At 47.5% G+C, this 20,023-nt stretch overlaps 1 protein-coding gene across 2 annotated transcripts; it reads left to right on the forward strand.

Moving 5' to 3' along the window:
* Window positions 1-13,541: 13,541 nt before the first annotated feature.
* Window positions 13,542-17,575, forward strand: MYC (MYC proto-oncogene, bHLH transcription factor). Of its 2 annotated transcripts, XM_065629021.1 has the most exons (3): window positions 13,542-13,807; window positions 14,731-15,433; window positions 16,464-17,575. In XM_065629021.1, the coding sequence occupies exons 2-3, from the start codon at window positions 14,746-14,748 to the stop codon at window positions 17,024-17,026; spliced, it is 1,251 nt and encodes a 416-aa protein (XP_065485093.1). In that variant the 5' UTR covers window positions 13,542-13,807; window positions 14,731-14,745; the 3' UTR covers window positions 17,027-17,575. The 2 variants fall into 2 exon arrangements, with proteins under 2 accessions (XP_065485093.1, XP_065485092.1); XM_065629020.1 differs by lacking the exon at window positions 13,542-13,807 and having other exon boundaries at window positions 14,315-15,433.
* Window positions 17,576-20,023: the final 2,448 nt, after the last annotated feature.

Here is a 20,023-nt window from a genome sequence, read left to right on the forward strand (position 1 = left end):
ATTCAGCACGTCGCCTCTGTATACTCCAAGCAGCACATTACCTTTGTTCATATTAATGATTACATGCATTTATGATACCATAAATGCTTAGAACAGCCTTCAGGATCCATGTGGCTTGGGAGGAGGGAAGAAGAGATAATAGGGGATATAAAGGAAAAAATTATATGGGAACATACTGACCTCAGAACAAATTTACGCTGGTGTTAGTACAAGCTCTCACATGGGAGTAACTCTGGCCCATCACCTGGTGACCAGCTGCATCTGATGCTGTTTCCCAGAGGTAGACATGAGAAATTATGGAGGGAATAAAAAATACACGTAACACAACCAGTGCTGCAGAACACTGAGAAATTTCAACCCTCACCCTCCAAAGCAAAGCAGGGAGTACCTGTATGGAAGGACAACATGCAGAACCTCATGGAGGGCTAGAAGACTTCTGGCAGTCCCTTCTGACCTAAACATTTTTATGATTCAACTCATGAAAGTAGGACAGAGGGAGAAAAATCCCAAAATACCCTTCATGGTGAGAGCTAAAGGAATCAGTTTGGCCCATTCACAACCTATACAATCCCTTCTCCAACCTCTGCAACACAGTGTCAGATACTAATGCTGTTAGGAGTCAAAGCCAGAGCAAGCAGACAGGCAAGTACCTGGTGAGACATTGAAGCCTTCACATTTTGACCAGTGTCACTGGAAAGAAGCCTGTAGAAATGTAGTGAATAAGACAGGCTTGCCCCAAAGGCTTGTGAGCTTTAGCAAAGCCCTCAAGAAGCCTCGTTTGAAACACGAATTTGTAGCAATTCCAAGTCAACAGCTTTACTGTAAATATTTTACATCGAAGTCAATCTGCTTTCATTCCCTCTTTTATAGTAACGTTGCCTCATGTTCTCTCCTTTCCCAAAAATCTGTTCTTTGCACTGCTGTGTTGTCCTACAAGCTTCCACTCGAAGACGTCAAGCCACCAAAAAAAGTGAGGAATATTGCATCCGACAGAAACAGGAGTGAAGGAGACAGGCACCCCCATGGAGTGTAACACTCTAGCAATACATTTTGGTGTCTTGAAGCTGGTGTTACGATTTCTCAGTAATAACAGGGCAGACCCGACGGACTGAAGAGAGAAACTGCTGGCTTTTAGCTCCTAGAGCTCTTGACTCACTGTTGAGCAAAAATATCTCACCTACTTGCTGAAGTCAATCCTGCGTCACTGCAGCTACAGGAATCACACAAGTGGCCCATTACCAGGTGAAAGCTCTTCTCCAGCTGCCTGTTTGGTCTCCATATCAGGAGATTATAGGCGAAAAGGGAATGCAGCCTTGCCTACAGGGCTCACTCTAAAAAAAAAAGGGTTTGCTTAGGAAGTGGAAACCCAGCACAGAGATCGGGAACTTAAGAACTCCTCTTTAGCTCCTCATCAAGAGTGGGCTCAGCAGATGGGACCCACAATGACATCACCGTCCTTGCAGAGCTTACAAGCACCCTCAGGCATGCCTCTGAGCTCCCAGCTACCCGCACTTCCATCTTATTCCCAGCAGACTCTACCTAAGGCAATGAGGGGGCACCAAAGTTTGCCCTCAGGAAGAATATCAAACCATTCCCATGCCCAAAATTTTTCCCTTCCCACTCCCCTTTGGACACAACCTTTCACCCTGCAACCTATTTTTGTCTTCCCTCCAGAGGAAGCAGCATTTACACCAGTCCGAGCCCTCCAGCTCACTCGTGTACAGGCTGCTGGCCTCTATTTGCACATCACCTTCAAAGCTTTCATTTGGCAGGCAGTCTGGAAAATGCCAGAGTGCAACATTAACCTGCATTTCTCCCATCATTCACCATTCTTAATCAGTGTTTGGGAATGTATTAACAAGGGGCTGAGCCACAAAGTTTGCATCTGGGCTTTTCTCATGTTTGGAGGAGCTGAGTTAGCACCAGAGCCTGATGTAGTCACCCCTTCCTCACGTAGCACCTGAAAGCCAGCGTACAGCAGTGACTCCCCATCATAGAATTCCTTCTTATGCCTGAATATACACTCAACATGATTTTTGTATCCTACTTCCCCAACTCTAAGCCACCAAACAGTCATTTGGTCCAGATACTGAAACTGTTCAGAAACTACCAGCATTTCTAGCTTAACCGATGTCTTCACCTTTGGGCAATGATGTAACAAAAAGGGAGTAATGATAGTGGGTGAGTTAAATCTCTCTGTAGCATTAAATCTCTCTGTAGCCACTTTAGGAATGAGCATATGAGAAACTTATTACTGAGTTTCATATGTATGAGTGATAGATAAGTCTAAGTTTGCAGCAAGATAGTTGCTTTGAAACCACAGGCTCTGAAATAGCTACAAGGTCAAAGAGGTGACAAGATGAGCTCCTCTGCTCTTCCTCAGGTCACCCATCTCACCAGCAAAGTGCTAGAAGGCAAGCTGAGGTCTGAACTTCCAACGTGACTGCTTCCATGGTGCAGTTTCTCCTACATACTGTGATGCTTGGGAGGCAGATACATTCATTAACATCTGTGGTTATGAAGGTGTAAAGGGGTTCCTGAGGCAGCTGGAAGGGACACTGAGAAATCCATTCTTATCAGTGCCCTGTTCCAGAGTCTCTGTGTGGCCACCAAAACATGTGTGTCCCCCGGCCCCAATGGCACAGGAAAGCCTGTAAGTCACAGTCAGCATTGCCAAGCAAATGACCCTACTAAGGATAACTGCCAGAGACAGATCAATGCCACGGACAGAAATTATTCAGACAAACTACTTGCACACGTCTGTAGATGACCACCCCTCTTCTTCCTCCAGATCTTTTCCTGAGGTTTTCAGCAGTAGGCATAGGTCTGCACTGCAGCTTTGGTGGAAAGCCGTAACGCAGTGATGCACTGACATATCTGAGGCACCTCAGAGCGACCCAGCCATGGGGGAGGCCCCCCTCCACCAAACGCTGAGCTCAGAAGAGGCTGTAAAACCTGTATGGGCAAAGTGAGGTAAGTGAATTTTGCCTAAGCTCTGAGCTGCCATGGGACTCCAGGTACTGAGGTCTGTTGGTTTAAAGTTGTTCAGTATCTGTCTTGACCATAATATTGCAGATATGTAACACACCAACACCCTTTCACCTCTATAATTTTGAGTGACCTACAAATGGGTTCTCCAAATTTGCAAGTACAGAAAAGCTATGGGCAGTCAGGAATCCTCATCATGCAAAACAATCCAGGAGACTTCCCATCTACTTAGTTTTTAGCAGGCAGCAGCTTCTGGAACTCTGAAGGAGGTGTATAACACATCTCGCAGTGCCGGCAGTGCAGGAGAGAATGACCGAGCATGTAAATATGAGAATGTAAGGAAGACCTTGCACCTTCCCATTAGAAATACCATGAGTAAATTCGACTGCGAACACACACACACATAAAGCCTTTGTTTTCATAGACATAATATCATCAGGGATCATTCTCTTTTTGTTTTGAGGGGAAAAAAAACAACAAGAGAAGCTGAGAAAAGCATAAGCTGAAGGCAGAGGTGCTTTCTGGTTGAACATCAGAGCACTAACAAAATATTAGCTGTAGATATTAGCACATTGTTTGTAGGGGCTGGCATACATACCCACCTAAACTTCTAATCACAAACATAGGTAGAACTTGATGATCTGGAGCATTCAGCAGTCTCACCTCTTAACTCATATAAATTTTGTGGTGGTCTATCAAAAAAGAAAAGCAAAGAATGCACAGTCCTTAATAAGGAGCACATCTAGATGGTTGTAAAGTGATATATTCTTATTTTTCACTTCTGGTCTCCCCAAAAGCAAGGTCCATCTCTCATTGTCCTTTCCCATGACGCTCACAGGAGGGTACATGTACATGAGAAGAACTAGACCAGAGCTATATTGGTATAGAAGGGTTATCCTAGATCCTTTAAGCGATATGGTTTGGTTCTACAGATAAGTCCTAATGGCAGTGAATAGGAAGCAGAGATGTTCCCTGTTTCGCAAACACACAGGCTCTGATAGGTTGCAGAAAATCTGGGGCTTCCCAGATTCCCTTACTCAATTCCTGTACACAGTGTTGGACAACACACTTCAGTTCTCTAAATCTCTCTCCCCACTTCCCTCCGCACATCTCACAAGCTCCTTTAGAGCAAAGGCAGGCAGTACGGTCAGTAAAACACACTTGGCCCTACAAGATGGGGTCTGAGCACGGTTAAGTGCCTTTGCAATGCCACTGATAACAGTAACAATAATGGTTGTAGCTCACTCACTGACCTTGTCTTTCCCTTCTAAGGCTGGGTGTAAATAATGTTCTTATCTTCTAAGAAATGCCTCTGGCATCTCTGACTAGATGATAAGTAGAAAGAAGAGAGACACTCTTAACTGCTGATCAAGAGGGAGGAGAGTGATTAGCGTCCTCTGGGGAACACCTTGTTGATGATGGCTGCTTTGCATTGTTGAGGGTGTAAGAAGGACCTAAATTCCTCCTCCACAGAGCTCTCAGCTGATGATGAAGTCAGTTCTGCATTAATCCCTCAGCACACTCCTTGTCAGGCTAATTTCTGATCAAAGCTTTTCTTGCCAATGTAGTCATAGTTGCAACCCTCTGTAAACCTCTCCAGATGGAGAAAGGGACATCATCTGAATGTCAGTAGGAGGAATTACTGGGCTTAGGCAACACCAAGAATCTTCCAAGGTAAGAAAATAAAACAACACCACCCTACATAAGCACAAATTAGTAGCAAGACTGAATCAATTTTTGGTCTTTTCAAGTTGAGGGCTGTTGCCCCAGTTCTCTGGTAGCTGGGTTAGATAGGTTGGGTCTCAGCAGTCCCCTGAAATTGTCCATCAGTACACAGTGCACAGCCACTTCTGGAGATTTAGCCTGTTTTCCGCCATGCACAAACTTAATGAAAACTTGGAGAACCAGGCATGGTGAAGCAGAACCGCTCCTACAAGGTCAAAGCCTGGTTGAGCACACAAGCTTTCTGAAGCTCAGACTTAATCTTGAGGAGTGGATCAATGCAGATGTGTGGGTACAACCCACTGCATGGATTTACATCAGTGAGTACCAAGAGATCTAGTCTCTCTCTGTCCTCACCATCCTCAGCAGCAGAAGTAAACGGCATTCATGTGGCTCTGCGCCCACGCTGGGATCCTGTATTGACGGTCTGGCTCTGCAGCCAGACACGAGATGGTTACTTTGGGCAGTGCTGCAAAGCTCTCTGACATCTTCTTGCTGAGGTCTCCCCAGCCTGGGCAACAAAACACACATCAAAGCACAAGCCCTTTTAGGCTCTTTCTGCACCGCAGGATCGAACTACGCTTCGAACGCCTTGCAAAATGGCTGTGACAGAAGGTCCCTGTCTCCTGGACTTGCTTGTTCTCCTGCCGAAGGTGGGCCCCAATCCTGTGGGGATCTGGTTGCACAATATTAAAAAAATGCCAACCAGAGCAGAAATCCATCTATATCCAGCAACAACCTGCCAACCTTGGATAGTGTGGGAAGAAAATACCTTGTATTTTTTAATTACACCCACCTCTTAAATTAGGCGATCCTAGCCCATAGTAATGACGTCCTTTCTTGCCTCTTTTTACACTTTTTATGTCTCTATATTATTGTTCGCATGAAACATTCATTTTCAGGCACGGTATTTCCCTTTCTAACAAAATGCAGAAGGAGGTTCCACAGGTTAATTATAAATTGGTTTAAAAAGCATTTACCAAGAAGTGTTTTAAACCCATTTTCCTTAATTTCATTTGATGCGGCATATGTCTTACATTGCAAACGGGATATGCGGCTTTATTGCCACTATCTGCCAGATGAACATGTTCATCATCAGCAGTGCAGGCAGTGATAAGTCCCTTATCTGATATAGAGAGACAAAACACTCCCTCTTTCTTATCAACAAATTGAATTATCAGCCAAGTTAAGTAGTTTTTTGGTAGCCTTTCTGACTGTATTCTGCTTTTAAATCCATACTGGCAGCAAATGTTCATGGATGTATTTCCCTCTCTCATGCTCATTTCAAAATGCAGCAGCAGTCACAGATAAGAATGCTTCATCTCCCCAAGACATCTGGTCTAAGTGCTGTTAAACAGCTCTGAATTTGCTCTGATTGCTGCTAAACTAAACTACACTGAAAGTAACAAAAATGCTGCTAAAACAGTCATAAAAAAGAGCTTGGAAGAACACAGAGGCTGTGACACTGCACGACCAAAGTCTGCTGACATGACTATGACTGATGGCTTAGGCCACCCTTCTCAGTGCTGTCCCCTCATTCTGGGTGCCTGACCTGGGACAATTAGGACCCAGAAACCTTGGAACCTGCAAGCGCTGATCTAGCCAAGGTAACACTTTTGCTATACCTGGCTACGTATGCCCAAATCCATTTGGAATTAACCGCACAGTGCAATAAAACTAGAGAGAAATTAGGGTCATCAGCCACATGACATTATTAGGAGACTGTAACAGCTGGATGCCTGAAAAGGTTTTCAAGTGTGAAGAGTTAGAAACCATTTGATGCCTTTTAGGACTGAGTTTGATGGTGTGTTCCCCAATGCCGCGCTCTGTGCTGCGAGTAGCTACTCTGAAAGGCTTTGCACAAAGTTCTGCTACCCATGAGAAAGGTGTCAGCATCACACTAACAGAGGACAAATGTGCTGCATCAGCATCACACAACTTGAGCAGCGGACAAATGCTCGCACTTGTTGGTATGTGTTTCTCAGCGCTGGAGTCAGTATGATTTTGGTTGAACATGGCTGGAAAGTTGTTTTCATTGGGATAGCACTGAAAAAGATTTGTGCTTGACTGCAGAGGCCAGCTGTACTCATTCCCAGCTCACCAGCATAATTTTTAAATGTGACTGTTCTCTTCCATAAACCAGACCCAAGAAGACATGACTTGGTAGCAGAAACTCGTGGAAGACAGACACCTTAAGTCAGAAATGTTTCTTGTAAATACCTACAAATTCCCTGCTACAAACTCATCTCCTCCCTCCCATAAAGACATGATCAAACAGGAGCTCCAAGATTAATATAGGGGTTGATGATAAGAACATCATCATTTCACCTGCTGAGCAAGACAAGCAAAACCCATTAACACTCTTGAGCTTGCTCAACATGGAGCCAAAGGGAGCTCAGACAATCTTCACCAGCAGCTTGAACTGGACTTTGCATTGCATACATCCTTCTGCCTCCCCCAAAAATCAAATATAACCACCTAAGAGTGGCAACAAGACCAGTAACACCTCCAATCTCTGGTGTTTTCCAAAGCCCATAACTATCTACTTCCTCTATGGGGCTACTTTCTCTCCCAGAATGTTTTCCTGTGGCTGAACCTGTTAATTTGGTAGCAATCAGATGCTTTAAAGCAGCTGTTTTGCAACGAGCTGCATTATTTGTGGAAGGGTTGTGTACTCTCACCTGTTTGTAGAGAGGGGACAGGATTGTTGGATATTATTTCTCAAAGAGACTTGAGATAATTATAATAAAGGTCCAGCTGACAATAGTTACAATAGTTTCCAGCCTCACTGTCAGTTGCCACATTCCTTCCTCCAGATAATATCTGATACACTCAGATATTTCTGAAGCTGTACCTCCACAGGACATGCCGTAAAAACTACAGCGAGCTCCGTGCTCCTCTGCTTTCACACCAAACCTGCGAGGAAGTCATTACAGGAGGGGTTGTTTATTTTTCTTGAACATTAACAGAAATCTGCCTAATAATCTCCAATCCTTCCTTCCCTCCCAGCTGTGCTGTTGCTCTGGAGCTCCTTCCCATCCCTGACGGCATTAACGCTGGGTGGAAAGGGATCTTCTGCACTTGGAGATGCAATTTGTAAGGGGCTCCACAGGCATGGGGAGGCAGAGAGACTCATTCCTGCTGCCTCACAAGTGATATTCTGTCCCCCACAGGGTGCAGAACGGGGAGCATCATTCAGTAACTCTCGCCGGCTAACGTGGAACGGCTGGAGCAAGGTGGTGGGATGGGAGAGGTTCTGATCCCATCTGAGCTCTGAAGATCAAGGCTTTTAAAATTAACAAAAGTCTTGACAGTGTTGGTACCTGAAAGCATCATTAAGTAGTTGCAAATAGCCTTAATACTTTAAAGAGGACTTAATCAGGCAGAGCTGGGACATCTTGACAATCTGATAATTGAAGCATAAAATTCAGAGAATGTGGAGGCCGTGGGGATGTATGACTGGCCTTTCGGGGCTGATTGTTCTGAAACAGCTCTTTTTATTTTTGAAGAGAAATTTAAATTACCCAGACTTTCAAAAATAACTGTTTATCTTTCGCAAGACCCTTGGAGATCTTCTAATTTATCATGCACTTAAATCAGTGCAGATTTCCTGTAATTCACCCTTAATACATAGCTGGACAAAATACTGTTCTATCAAAGAATGCCCAAACTACTGGTGTTAACTCAATCCCTCCCAGTTATCCATGTCGAAAGGTGTTAATTCGTGTATAAAGGGCTAATTCAAACTCTACTCTTATTTTTTGGGGGTTGCTTCAATGGGATTTGAATTAGTTTACAGGTAGTGTATTTAAACTACAAAATTAGCTATAATTACATAGCTGGTATAGAGATTTTAAAATAGTTGTGTATACGTCTGAACATTTTTATTTCATATAGGTAAGACTAAACTAACCAAGGCCTACCCTACTTGAAAACAAATTAATATTTTATACCCAAGTAACTGTGATACTTTGAAAGAACTGCAAAGTGAAACTGTCTGTATACAAAGTTAAATTAACAGCTGTGGTAGCTTTACCCTGAAGCAAAAAAAAGATAAAGGCTGTGCACAATGGAAAGACCAAAACTGGTGAAAAGGATTTTATTCTCTGTATTCAAAAAAAGTTAGTTACATTACACTGAAGATATTTTTCTGTGTTCACTCCTGATGCCATCTTCTATTTTACAATCAATAGAACAGGATAAAGCAGGACAAATATCATAGAATCACAAAATCATTTAGGTTGGAGAAGACCTTTAAGATCATCTAGTCCAACCATTAAATATACACTGATACAAATCTGTATGATGCCAGACTGCCTTTAAAAACAGCTAGTGTTTTAGTTTCACTAAAGACTTGATTTCATATGCACTGTCAGGTTAAAAAGTTAACTATGAAGCAGGCTCAACATCCAAAAAGTTGGCGTTATAATGCTAACGCTAATACTAATACTAATATTAATACTAACACTAATGTCATAACTATAGATCCTGAGTAGGATCACTTCAAATCTCCTTTGGTTTGGGTTGAAGTCTGGTGTTCGCAGCCCAAGCCAGAGAAACAGTACAGGCTCTGTCCTAATTCTCTTAATAACAAAACTTAGGTTTTTGGGATTTCAGTGGGTTTCTGTGGGGGGTGTGGTAGTCACTGCAGTGCTTAGGGACTAATTGAATGTCAACACAACACTTTCTTTCTCCAGCCCTCTCCTCATTTAGTTTTCTTCTGTTTCCTTCTGTGTGTTTCCCTTTTCCTGTCGGCAGTAAATGGTCCGAATTTTTTCCATAGTGAGAATCACAGGCTGGCAGTTTACGAGGAGCGTGGTGGAGAGGAAGGAGCTGCCATGTTTGCCACAAGTACTCCTGGGCACATAGCTGAGAGGATGCGGGAGAGTCAAATAAATAAGTTACACCAGATGCCACTTTTATCGACCCCACAAGATCACTGTCTGAAGATGAACATCCACAAGGTGCAGACAAACACAGCCTTGGTTTCCAACAGCAGACAGGACCTTAGTATTTGATACGCACTACATGTGGTTTAAAAATATAGTATTTTATTTTATCTTATTTTTAATTTCATTATTTTATGATACTGTTGTGATCATCTCATTCATATTTACTGATGACACATCATTCACGAAACCTGCTGCTTTCTTCTGCAGACTGTATTATCATTCTAAGGAGTTGTAGCCCACAGCTGAGGGTGCTATACTGGGCTAGCAATGATGGAAACTGCAGCAGTGCTGGTCCCTTATGTTTTCAACAGGTGATGTATTTCAATCTCTGTTTTTCACTCCAGTACACGGACAAGGACAGTAGCCCTCCCAGCTGTCTGCATCTCTCTTTCGTGCTGGGGAAGTCCATTGGGAAGGTACTTGTTAGTGAGTCTTTCTGAGCCTGGAAGAGGGAGGTGGGAAGATGCTATTAATTTAGTCAATGCTGTGCATCTTGCAGAAACACTGTCAGCTTGTACCTACACACACCTCACCTCCTATTGTTAAAGAAATTGGAGCCACTGAAAGAGATGAAAAAGTAACATATTTATTTTCTCTTTTTTTACAGTAATAAGGGAAATCCGATTCTTCTTGCCCCTGTATTGTGGGCCTGCTTTTTGGACCAGGGTCCTTTGGGGGGCTGGGGCAGCCATGGAGACATCATTCCCTGCACGGGTGCTATCGGATGCACAGAGGTGCACAAAACCTATTTGAACAGCTTTGAGCACAAGGACAGCATTTGTTCAGGTAAATGTCTCATACGAGCAGTTAATACTTTCCAGGACTAATTAATACCTAGTTATTGCTTTCCAATTTCTCACAAGTGGAAGACAAGCAGCCTGCAAAGTTGTGGAGAGGTCAAGTGAAAATTTCAGCAGAAATTTCTGAAGATAGCTAAGAATTCGTGGTGACTCTACAATTTTTAGATGGTTTATTGTCCATGGAAAAAAAGAAATGGCAGATGTCTCATGAAAATAAAGCATGCAGTAGGTGGCATAGGTATGCCATGACATTATGAATTGTCTCAGGGGTTTCCAGGCACAGAAAGGTGTGAGAGCTTTTTCCACCATCTCCACTTCTCTCTCAGGTTTTAGTTTCGTTTCTGCTTCTCACAGGTTCCCACTCTGCCATCACACATAAATTCCACCCAGGCTCCTGGCTCAGCCCCCTCCCATTTCCCATTTATCACTAAACCCCCGATGTCAAAACAATCACCTTGACTCTGCTGTCTCCTTACTGTTATGTATTTATTCTTCCCATATAACAGCTATTTTGTCAAAATGGCCTTTTTACTGGAGATTTATACTTACTGATTTCATACTTTGCCTGTGTTCTTTTACAGCTGGGGCTGGACATAAGAAATCAGAGCAAAATGTCTTTCTTCACCCACGCTAAAACTGCCACAAAGGAGCTGCACTGGTACACACACCTCTTGGCTCCCTAAAAGCAAGCAAACATACAGTCTGCAAGAGACCAGAAGAAATCCTACAGAATATTTTAAAGACTGTTTCCTCTAAAGGCTGTATTGTTTCAATAGCGCATTTCTTCCAGTCCTCCTTTCCTGTTTTTCCATTCATATGAACACGAGGTATTTTAAGAGTCCATCTGCTCATGTTACTTATTCCTCACTTCAAGCCATAATCCTCTGCGATACTACAGTTAATTGCTTTGCCTATGATTATATTGCATCACGAATGGGATTACGATTTTCAACCCTATCTGTACTGGAGTAATTTCAAAATATTTCTACTCTTACCAGCTCTGGTTGAACTTCAACAGCTTTTACAATTTTGAGGGCATTGATTGTGTATGCAGCTGTTCTGATGCTGTTCTTACATAGATAAAAGTGCCCACACCACTTTTACACTAGTTGTAACTAGATTAATTTGGATCTTGCACCTCTCTGGCTGAGTTCAGGCCTGCCTTTAGTCACGTTATTTCCATTCACAGCAGCAAGGTCTACTATAGACAGGGGGTGATGTATTTTAAAAATAGCGCGGTGTATTTTAAGCCGTCTCTGAGCAAGGGTAAATCCGATTCTGAAAATGTCAGTAGGTGAAGCATCTACAATACGTCGTGACCGTACAGGAGCTCTAGGTTGTTTTATCACCCTTTCCACGTAAAACTGTCCCTCCCTTACTGACAGGACACGGGACAGGAGAAAATGGTCCGAATTTTTGCTTCCAGCCCTCTGCTCCGTGAGGAGTTTGATGTTTGCAAATACTCCGCTTGGCGAAACGCCGCTCAGTAGAAATGGTTAAATAAGCAAATAAATAAATAAATAAATAAATAAATAAATAAATAAAAAGGGGGGGTATTTTGGGGGAGGCATTTTTTGGTGGGGGGGTGCAGCCCCCGGCGCTGGGGAGGTCGGGGGAGCCGCAGGTGCCCGGGGCGGGGGAGGGGCTGGGCGCTGCCTCCCGCGGGCGCGCTCCGGCCGGCAGGGGGCGCGATGGCCCCACGGCAGCGGCGGCGGGGGAGGGGAGCTGGGGGGCGGGGAGGGGAGCTGGGGGGCGGGGAGGAAGGGCCTCTCGCCTTGCGGGGCGGTCCAGCGCCCCGGATCACCTCCCAGGGCTGGGGCTCGCCGTGCGCTTAGAAAAGAAGCTGGGGAGGGGGGTAAATAAATATACACATAGGAATAAAAAAAATCCCGGCGGGGGTGCCGGACAGCCGCTTGGAAGCGTTTTGGGGGGCACACCGGGGTGTCCGTCCATCTCCCGCGGGTGCGGAGCTCAGTGCAGGCGGGGGAAGGGGCGCAGGATGCGCGGAACGCAGCTGGGGGGGGGGGTGCGGGGAGCTGGCGGGGAACCGCAGGTGCGTGAGCTGCGCCCCCGCGGGCGGGGGTCAGGGGTGTCCGCATGGGTCGCCGGTGGCAGATAACGGTTTGGCGGGGCCGGGGCCGCGGTCCTGGCGGGACCAGTCTGTGGGGGGGGTGGGGGCGCCCCGTCGAGGCTCGGAAACCGCTGCGGCTCGGCGCCCCCTCGGGGATGGCCGAAAGGCGGGGGTCACTCCAGGGCGGGGATGGGGCCGCCGGTGGGTGTCCGAGTGCGGGGCGGCAAAGGCCGGGGCGGGGGCACACCCGTGGACCGCCAAAGGGAGCGTGGCTACAAGGTGACCCCCGTGGGGCTCCGCCTCCGCCCCCCGCAGCCTCCTTCTCCCGGTTTAATCCTCTGCAGGCGCCGGCAGAGGCGGGATAACCAAGCGGCGGCCGGGGCTGGGGGTGCCCGAACCACACACGCTCCTTTGTGCCGGGAGCCAGCGCCTCCCCGCCGCCCTCCGGCCGCCCCCCTCCCCTCGGTGCGCGCCGACGCCTCTGTGGGGTGGGCAGAGGAATAGGGTGAAGCCCCTTCCCCTGCCGCTGCCATCGGGGGGCATCGCGCTCTCCCTGCTGGAAAGCCGGCGGGAGGAGGGGAGCGGCGAGGAGCTGCCTTTTAATCCCTACTAGTATTTTTTTTTTTTTTTACTATGTTTACTTCCGACCTCTCCTTGCACGGCTCGTAGTAAAAAGCCAAAAAAAAAAAAAAAGTAAAATAAATAAAAAGGGCCGCGGAGCGCTGCATCGCCTCCCCCCACCGCTTACTCTCCCTCCCGCCCAGCGGAGCCCGGCAGAAAAGCGCCGGCGCGGATCTCTCCGCAACCGAGTGGCGGGCGGGGGGGCGAACGGGAGGGGGAGAAGCGCGGGGCAGCGCGGCCGCCCCCTCGCGGCGCGCACGGGAGCGCGGGGCGGGAGCGCGCAGGGACCCGCGGTGCTGCCCCCGCCCCCGCGGCACCTCCCGCCCGCCCCTCGCCGGCGCTTTAAAGGAGGAAAGCAACTAAACTTCTATTGTACCGGACAGAGCGCGCCGCGCCGCCTTGGACCTTACAATCTGCTGCACGCCGAGAAGGCGGCTTCTCTCCGCTGCTCCGTCTGTTTTTGAAACCGTGGTGGGAGCAAGAGAGCTACATTCTCCCGACATTTTGTCTTTTTTTTTTTTTCCCACCGTACTTTCCGCCGGTTCTTTTAAATTATATTTTACTACGTATATTTTTCCCTCGTTTTGTCGTTCTCCGCGCCGTCCGCAATAATTGCCTCGCTACGTTTCCCAGCTGGCGCGTTGGAGAAGCCGGTGAGTTGCGGGGCTCTGCTTTTCCCATCACTCGATCCCTCGCGGTTGTGGCTTTGGACTGACACGGGCTGGTGACACCCGGGCTGCCGGCGGAGCTGCGCTCCGCGAACGTGGATACCGACGGTCCCTCCCGAGGGACGCTCTCCTCTGCCGGGGCACCGGCGTTCCTCATCCTTTTTCTTGTGCTCGGATTTTAATTTTTTGAGGGGGTACGAGGGTGGTGTGGGGGGATGCATTTGTTTCTCCCGCGTATGCGCGGGCAGGTTATGGTTATTGCATGTATTGCTTATATGCATATATATGCGTATATATATGTATATATGACACGATTTGGCAAAGTTTGCCAAGGTCCGTGCGCTGCCCAGGTGTGTGGCTGGGGAGCAGCCCGGCTCTCGGCTGGAAGCCGTCGGGCGCTCGCCGCCCCTTCCCTCCGGGGGACGCGGGATGGGGCTGGCGCTGCGGCCCCGGGAGGGCAGGGGCTCCGTGCTGGCGCCGGCCGGAGCTGTTCCCTGCGTGAGCGCGGAGGGGCGGCGGGCGGGGAGCCGATCCGAGCGGAGCCGATCCGAGCGGAGCCGCACCGGGCGGCGCAGGGCGGCCGAGCTGCGGGAGCCGCTCCGGGGGCGCCGCCGGCCGCGGGGAGGGTGGCCCGGGAGCCGATCGCTCGGTAGATCAGGTCGCGCCGCCCGGTTGCCATGCCGAGCTTGGACGCGGGTGAAGGGAGGTTGTGCATTTTTTTTTTTCTTATTATGGTTTTTTTAATTACTAAACGCGACTGCGCGTTTCCCCGCCGACCCGGCGTGGGGAGCCGGGAGGGAGCGCCGCACGCCGGGGGGGCTGGTGGTCCCGCCGAGGCCGGGGGAGCCCATCCCCGCGGCGGAGCGAAGCTCACTCGGGCACCCCCCTCTCCTCTCTGCCGCCCGCAGGCACCAGCCGCCGCGATGCCGCTCAGCGCCGGCTTCCCCAGCAAGAACTACGACTACGATTACGACTCGGTGCAGCCCTACTTCTACTTCGAGGAGGAGGAGGAGAACTTCTACCTGGCGGCGCAGCAGCGGGGCAGCGAGCTGCAGCCCCCCGCCCCGTCCGAGGACATCTGGAAGAAGTTTGAATTGCTGCCCACGCCGCCCCTCTCCCCCAGCCGCCGCTCCAGTCTGGCCGCCGCCTCCTGCTTCCCCTCCACCGCCGACCAGCTGGAGATAGTGACTGAGCTCCTCGGGGGGGACATGGTCAACCAGAGCTTCATCTGCGACCCGGACGACGAGTCCTTCGTCAAGTCCATCATCATCCAGGACTGTATGTGGAGCGGCTTCTCCGCCGCCGCCAAGCTGGAGAAGGTGGTCTCCGAGAAGCTGGCCTCCTACCAGGCGGCCCGGCGGGAGGGGGGCCCCGCCGCCCGCCCCGGCCCGCCGCCCGCCGCGCCGCCGCCGCCCGGCCTCGCCGCCTCCCCCGCCGCCTCTGCCGGCCTCTACCTGCACGACCTGGGCGCCGCCGCTGCCGACTGCATCGACCCCTCGGTGGTCTTCCCCTACCCGCTCAGCGAGCGGGCTCCGCGGGCCGGACCGCCCGGCGCCAGCCCCGCGTCCCTGCTGGGCGTCGACACGCCGCCCACCACCAGCAGCGACTCGGGTGAGTGGGGGCCCACGCGTGTTCGGGGGAGGGAGTGGAAACCCGCACGGCGCCAAAGGCCGCCTTGGGGGGCTCCGCCGGGGGCTGGGGGAGCGGGGCGGCAGCCCCCCCGGCCTCTCCTCCCTCTTCGCTTGGGCTTTTTTAAATGCCACGTTAGCGAGGCAGGGAGAGACTCCCGACGAATTTATTTCCTGGAAAACGAGCCCAGATTTCCCTCCAGGGGTGGAGGGAGGAAAGAGGGGGGAAGAAAAGGGGGAGGTGGGACAGAGGAACTTTTAGTAACGGGGTCGGAGCCGGTCTCCAGTGCGGTGTCCCGGTGAAGCTGTTCCCGGTGCCACCCGTGGGCCGGGAAGGAGTTAACTCGAGAGCCGCGGGGGGAATGTGCAGTCAGGGAGGTGCTAGTGAAAGTGACTGCAGAGGAGTGAATGGGGCTGGGAAAGTTTTAGAAATGCTTCCTTAGGTATTTGACAGCGTGTTCCGCTCCCTCATAAATTTGGTTTGAAAGTGAGTTTCTGCTCAAAGTGGTACAGCCTTCCTTTTTCCCCCCATTCGGATTTTCCACAAATTAGCAGATCAAGAGAGATTCAGAAAATGTCTCTGAATACACATGTGTGTTAAGTAAGCTTTCTTTTGAGGCGTGGCCAAAGCCTTCTAAATCCTTAATTAAGGGCAGCTTGAGTCTGGGAGCTTTATTGCGCTGTACTGCTGACAACCGAGGTTAAACTTTCCTGCTATCTTTCATGCGCTCCTCAGAATTGCGCAAGAACTTTGCAACTTTTGAAATCAGGGAGCCGGGTTTTGGAGCGAGGTCTGCATGTCCTATTGCACTCGAAGTGTTGCTTCCTTAAAGGAAAGGCTCTCGGGGAAAGTGGAGTCCAGGAGGATCAAATGGGTTTAAGAAGGGTTTGTCAATGGGTTCCTTCCTCACTCTGCAGCTCAGAGTATCTTTCCCTTATAAATACAGTGGTCTTGAGAGTATTTGCACAGATCAGCTTCTGAATCTTTTTTTCCACCCCACCCCCCCTTGCAGAAGAAGAACAAGAGGAAGATGAGGAAATTGATGTTGTTACATTAGCTGAAGCAAATGAATCGGAATCCAGCACAGAGTCCAGCACAGACACATCAGAAGAGCACAGTAAGCCCCACCACAGCCCACTGGTTCTCAAACGGTGTCACGTCAACATCCATCAGCACAATTATGCCGCTCCTCCTTCCACCAAGGTTGAATACCCAGCTGCAAAAAGGCTAAAGTTGGACAGTGGCAGAGTCCTCAAACAGATCAGCAATAACCGAAAATGCTCGAGTCCCCGCACGTCAGATTCGGAAGAGAATGACAAGAGGCGAACGCACAACGTCTTGGAGCGCCAGAGGAGAAATGAGCTGAAGCTGAGTTTCTTTGCCTTGCGTGACCAGATACCAGAGGTGGCCAACAACGAAAAGGCGCCAAAGGTTGTCATCCTGAAAAAAGCAACGGAGTACGTTCTTTCCATCCAGTCAGACGAACACAGACTGATCGCAGAGAAAGAGCAGTTGAGGCGGAGGAGAGAACAGTTGAAACACAAACTCGAGCAGCTAAGGAACTCTTGTGCATAGGAACTCTTGGGCATCGCTCAGAATAACCCAAACTAGACTGAACCTATGGTAAAATATTAGTGTTTCTAATATCACTCATGAACTACACCAGTCCATCAAGTATGGAACTATTGCAACTGCATGCTGTGCGATTTAACTTGAGACTACACAACCTTGGCTGAATCTCCCAAGGGTTTGGCCAGCACCTCAAAACTGCCTCATAATTGATACTTTGGGCATAAGGGATGACGGGACATTCTTCATGCTTGGGGATGAACTTTTCAACTTTTTTTCTTTTAAAATTTTGTATTTAAGGCATTTTTTCATATGAAATCCCCAAAAAAAGTTGTCCCCAGATTGCTGTATATATTTACACATCTTATTGCCATGTAAATACCTTTAATAAAGTCTTTATAGAAAAATGTGCAACATTAATACGCAACAGTTGTGGCAACTGGATTTATACTTGTCTTGAACTTCTGTGCCATAACATTTCACAACTTTGTTTTTTATTTAAATACATTTTTTCTTTTAAAAATGATTTTTATTTTGTTTTTAGATAAATAAATATTTGCCCAAAATATAATTAGCTAAATCCTGTGTAAAGACTTTGCTTTGTCTCCCACTGTTGTCATTAGATGCTTATTTCCATGACATCTCTCCCCCTGTCATCATGTCAGTGACCTGACAAAAGTCAAAGAGGAGTTAGATGAGAGGAAATTATGATCGTTTTGCAGCTTGGTAAGGAGTTGGGTTTCTTCCTACCCCCTTCTCTTAATTCAAGCAGATTAAAATAATCCATCTAATGTGCTTTTTCATTCAACCAGTGTTCATACCAGTGCCTCAATTAAGGTGCTGGTAACAATGTCCGTCTTGACACCATGGTCATCTGCCTGCTGAAAATAAAGTTAGGTGTTCTGTTTTTACACCGGTCACTGCAGCACATGGGCTTTGCATTCCTTCCAATTCCTATAATAACATTTTTGGGGCGTGACCTTCATTCTGAACTAGGGACCCAGCTATGTATTTTGAGGGCGGCTTTGTTGTAGACTCACCTTAATTGCTTCCTGTTTGATGTTGAACAGAAATTAAATGGGATAAGAAAATAAACTGAGATGGTGAGTGTTGAAGTGGTTAAAAGAACAGCGGTTTCCCTTTTTAAGTGCTGAAATCAGCAGAGCCAATCTTCCTGGTCAAACACCTGGATACTTCATTACTGTGAGTTACTTGGGATTTCAATGAATACAAAGTTCAAGGACAAGGGCACCCAAAAACCTACTATGGGAGCAAGGGAAAAGATGAGCTATTTCTCACCTGGAGAATATGCTCAGATAGATTCGTAAGATTTGCCAGGCATATTAAATCATATTTACTTTCAGGAATTGTCTCATGATCAGCTTCAGATGGATCATAAAGTACTTGCTTGACACAGCTCCTAAGATTAGATTTGCTCTTTTGCCCCCCTCCTTTCTCCCACTAAGCTCCACTTCGGTCAAAACTAGAGCAAGAAATCAATGAGCCCTTTGATGTGGGTCAAGAAGGTGCTTTTCAAAAAGTTGAACCTTGTACTTTTCGATTTTCATAATTCCCGTTAAATACATATTTGCTTGGCTTCCAACCATTCGGACAGCAATGCTGCCAGATAACGCCAGCAACTGAACTGGGACTGAGGGTTCAGGTTTTCTGTTGCTTTTGAGTTCAGAGTAGGAAGGAGGGCTGAGTGTGGGCGTATATGGGTTGGGGGAGTGGGGGGGAGCGTTTTATGGAGAGGGTAGATGCCAAAGGGCCTGCAAAGCCTATGGTAATGGTGTAGGGGCTTCCGAAAGAAGATGAGTGTCTAAATCCCATTTGGTGAGGTGCTTTAGGTGCTGGGCTGAAGATTTCTTGGGAAAAAAAAATCTTCTGTAAGAAAACTGGGAGAAAATAAGGCTTTTTTCTTAAATTTGTCTGTACCGCTTACTCGTAACTGGGTTTATATAAGTGGTCTGCAGATGCTTTTTCTCAGTGTGTGATTCAGATATTCACTTATAAGGAAAAAGAATGATGTGAAATGAAACTCTTAATTGTATCTGAACTGTAAATCAGGACATCATCTATCTCTGAATAACAGAAAAGTTCTACCTTTTATTAGACAGGATAACATATTTTAAAAGAACATTTCTTTCAGTTGCCTTTTGGCACGCACCCTGCTTTAGATATTGCTTCGGAATAGAAGTAAGCAGTTGTTGAAGTATTTCTGACTACATCACCATTCTCTGAAACAAACCAGGGGGTGTAGATCCATACGCAAACTATGAAGGAATCCTGTCACCTTTGGGTCCCATTTTGATGTACTAGCAAAACCCCCTCATTTCTTTCTGTGAAACGAGGTTAGACCACAGTGATTAATAAACCTCTCCTTATTTGTCAGCTTCCTAAATCATTTGGAGAATAGTTTTGTTAAGTTTTTTTTTCTTCCTTCTATCTGCAGAAGGTCCTTGGTCTTTTGATGAACAGGATACTTTCAGTTATTTTATTTCTCACTCTCATCTTTTAATTGAGCATCAGTTCCGCCTGCCACTTTCCTACTGGAAGAGTATACCAGATCATGAATAATTTTCCAAATTACCACTCTAAAAGACTATGATTTTATGGGATGATGTTTCGTATTTATGACATCTCTTACATTGTTGAAGGATTATGACGCACCAAAACAATCTAGTAAAAAAAAAAAATAAATAACACAGCCTATAGGTGCAGGGGTGAACAACATCTCCCAGTCATTAAACTGCCGCAACAATGAAAAGGAAGGCGGCTTCCACTTTCCAACTCCACGTGAGAGGTTGGGACATTCGGAAGGCACAGACATCCCACCGGCGTTTCTGGGCTGGATTCTGTTAGTAACACATTGTATATGGATGGGAAAATGTTGGGGTTTGCTGCTGTTTTGGAGCAATAAAGGACATAAGCTTATAAAAGAAGCCTCTGAGCCTTGAAATAAAATGCGGTAAGTATTTACAGTACTTGCCAAACAGCTGT

Source organism: Caloenas nicobarica, chromosome 2 (genome assembly GCF_036013445.1).
Source record: "Caloenas nicobarica isolate bCalNic1 chromosome 2, bCalNic1.hap1, whole genome shotgun sequence".
Lineage (NCBI taxonomy): Eukaryota > Metazoa > Chordata > Aves > Columbiformes > Columbidae > Caloenas > Caloenas nicobarica.